The sequence below is a fragment of the Bombina bombina genome, chromosome 4 (assembly GCF_027579735.1).
Source record: "Bombina bombina isolate aBomBom1 chromosome 4, aBomBom1.pri, whole genome shotgun sequence".
NCBI classification, from domain to species: domain Eukaryota; kingdom Metazoa; phylum Chordata; class Amphibia; order Anura; family Bombinatoridae; genus Bombina; species Bombina bombina.
Window position 1 is genome coordinate 273,158,106 of NC_069502.1, and position 3,123 is coordinate 273,161,228.

The window sequence follows — 3,123 nt, forward strand, 5'->3', positions numbered from 1 at the left end:
ATGGCACAATTTGGAACATGTGTAATTGTATTCAGATAGGAGACATACAACGAAAAGGTAAGCTCCCTTCTATCTATAAAATGTTACCTGCTTGGGAAACTTTCAATGGTGTTTAAGCACAAGTAAAACATAACAAACAACTCATCAGTACATCTACATGTATTGTTTTCCATTCCAGCAGCCCCAACACAGCAGTTAGCAGGTTAAATATACTGTGGTAATATCTGTCTAATTTCAGGTTGTGTAACATCTATATAAATTATGGTTCTTTGTAGTGTCCTGCTATACAGATGCTATAGGGTTATTAATTTAACCCTTGCTTGCTTGTAACTATAAAGTTATTCTTCTTTGCCACTTAAGTGCTTGAGAGTAAGGGAGGAGATTAGGAGCTTGGTGATATTTGCCCAGAAAGTCTGGTATTTTGGTTTGCTGTCGGGTAAAATCTGTTTAAAAAAAAAAATGGACATTTAAATGTCAATTTTTTATAACAGAGTTCTTAAAGGGACATGAAACCCAAAAAAATTATTTCATCATTCAGATAGAGAATACAATTTTAAACAATTTTCCAATTTACTTCTATTATTTAATTTGCTTCCTTCTCTTGTTATCATTTGCTGAAAGGTTTATCTAGGCAAGTTCATAAGCAGCAGAGAAACTAGGTTATAGTTGTTGATTGGTGGCTGCATATATATATTGAATGTGATTGGCTTACCCATGTGTTCAGTTAGAAATTAGTAGTGCATTGCTGCTCCTTCAACAAATGATACCAAGAGAATGAAACAGATTAGATAATAGAAGTAAATTAGAAAGTTGTTTAAAATTGTATTCTCTGAATGTGATTGGTCGAGAGCTCGGCTCCGCCTGGTAGCCCGCTGGCTGCTGTTCACTGGCTGTCGAATGATGTTGAAGGAAGTATCTGCAGGTGGCTAAGGTGCTGGGAACGTGATGTTGCGAGTGGACAGATGGTTTCGCTTTGGGCCGTGGCTGCTTCTGCTCACTCTTTGCTGCTGGGTACATGGGAACCACAGTGAGGATGCAGAATTCGTGACATGTGGGCCTGTTGTGAAACTGCTGAACACCCGGCACAACATGCAGCTACACTCGCATGATGTCAAGTACGGATCAGGAAGTGGTCAACAGTCTGTGACAGGTGTTGAGTCTTCTGATTATGCCAACAGTTACTGGACGATACGAGGCAAGATTGATGGCGCATGTCAGCGTGGGGAACCTATCAAGTGTGGTCAAGCAGTCCGCCTAACACATGTGAACACTGGGAAGAACCTGCACACTCATCATTTCTCCTCTCCACTCTCTAACAACCATTAAGTAAGTGCCTTTGGAGATAATGGAGAAGGAGATGAATTGGATGCTTGGACTGTGCAATGTAGTGACACACTGTGGGAACGTGATGATGCTGTGCGCTTCAAACATATTGGCACAAGTGTCTACTTGACTATTACAGGAGAACAGTACAGCCACCCGATTCGGGGGCAGCGAGAGGTCCATGGCATTACCAGCCCCAATGCTCATAACTACTGGAAAGTGATGGAAGGTGTGTTCATCAAGCCCAGTTTGCAGCCAGGATCAGGAAAGCATGACGAGCTGTAAGGAAAGGTGGAAGTCCCCAAATCCCTAATAAATCTTCCTCCTTTGTTGAACTGCATATTTGGTCTGTATGACAGGTACTCTGCTTTCTGGAGTGTCCCTTTTGTGCTTTTCTAATGCCCATCTTCCAGTAATCCTAGAATTACCTAGGAGAGAGAGAGGAGTATGTAAACTGGATTTCAGGATATCTTATGTAAATGGTTATGATCTCTGGAGAGAGGGATAAAAGATAAAACAATATAACTTGAGCTTCTGCGTCATCTCCACTGAAAACTCAATTCTGCGCTGTTACCATATGGACTATATATTTAAGATATGTTAAACATTCCTATCAATAAAAATAAACTGCTGTATGGTGGATTTTTTGGTTGCAGTTACAAGAATATCTATTATGTAGAAGAAGTTAAAATCATACCTGGTTTATTGTCAATGATTGTTTTCCCAATAAATTTGCACTTGTTCACCCAAAAAAAAATAATAAAAAAAATTGTATTCTCTATCTGAATCATGAAAGAATTTTTTTGGGTTTCATGTACCTTTAACTCTCAATATTCGTAACTGCCTGTGTTCCTCCCACCCATTCTAGCTAGTGATTGCCCCACACTGATTGACAGTGATTACTCCTTGGCTGAGCCACCATAGCAGCTTGCTCCCAGTCTCAGTCTCTGACACACATGACGTCAGCTGCCGGGAGTAAACCTGTGAGGCGCGCACTTAGCCAAGCAAAACTGTCTGTCACTGTGTCAGACGGCTAAGTTGAGTAACTTTGCCAATTAAAGGCCATATTACAGGGAGTGCAGAATTATTAGGCAAGTTGTATTTTTGAGGATTCATTTTATTATTGAACAACAACCATGTTCTCAATGAACCCAAAAAACTCATTAATATCAAAGCTGAATAGTTTTGGAAGTAGTTTTTAGTTTGTTTTTAGTTTTAGCTATTTTAGGGGGATATCTGTGTGTGCAGGTGACTATTACTGTGCATAATTATTAGGCAACTTAACAAAAAACAAATATATACCCATTTCAATTATTTATTTTTACCAGTGAAACCAATATAACAGCTCAACATTCACAAATATACATTTCTGACATTCAAAAACAAAACAAAAACAAATCAGTGACCAATATAGCCACCTTTCTTTGCAAGGACACTCAAAAGCCTGCCATCCATGGATTCTGTCAGTGTTTTGATCTGTTCACCATCAACGTGCCATTGCGTGCAGCAGCAACCACATCCTCCCAGACACTGTTCAGAGAGGTGTACTGTTTTCCCTCCTTGTAAATCTCACATTTGATGATGGACCACAGGTTCTCAATGGGGTTCAGATCAGGTGAACAAGGAGGCCATGTCATTAGATTTTCTTCTTTTATACCCTTTCTTGCCAGCCACGCTGTGGAGTACTTGGACGCGTGTGATGGAGCATTGTCCTGCATGAAAATCATGTTTTTCTTGAAGGATGCAGACTTCTTCCTGTACCACCGCTTGAAGAAGGTGTCTTCCAGAAACTGGCAGTAG

The 3,123-nt window shown here is 40.1% G+C and overlaps 1 protein-coding gene across 1 annotated transcript; it reads left to right on the plus strand.

Moving 5' to 3' along the window:
• Positions 1-908: 908 nt before the first annotated feature.
• LOC128655345 (stromal cell-derived factor 2-like protein 1) lies at positions 909-1,956 on the plus strand. Its single transcript, XM_053708994.1, has one exon. It carries the CDS (start codon positions 946-948, stop codon positions 1,324-1,326), a length of 381 nt encoding a protein of 126 aa, XP_053564969.1. The 5' UTR covers positions 909-945; the 3' UTR covers positions 1,327-1,956.
• Positions 1,957-3,123: the final 1,167 nt, after the last annotated feature.

Coding starts and splice junctions, on each gene's coding strand:
- LOC128655345 (XM_053708994.1), top strand. CDS start 946: ATGTTGCGAGTGGACAGATGGTTTCGCTTTGGGCCGTGGCTGCTTCTG.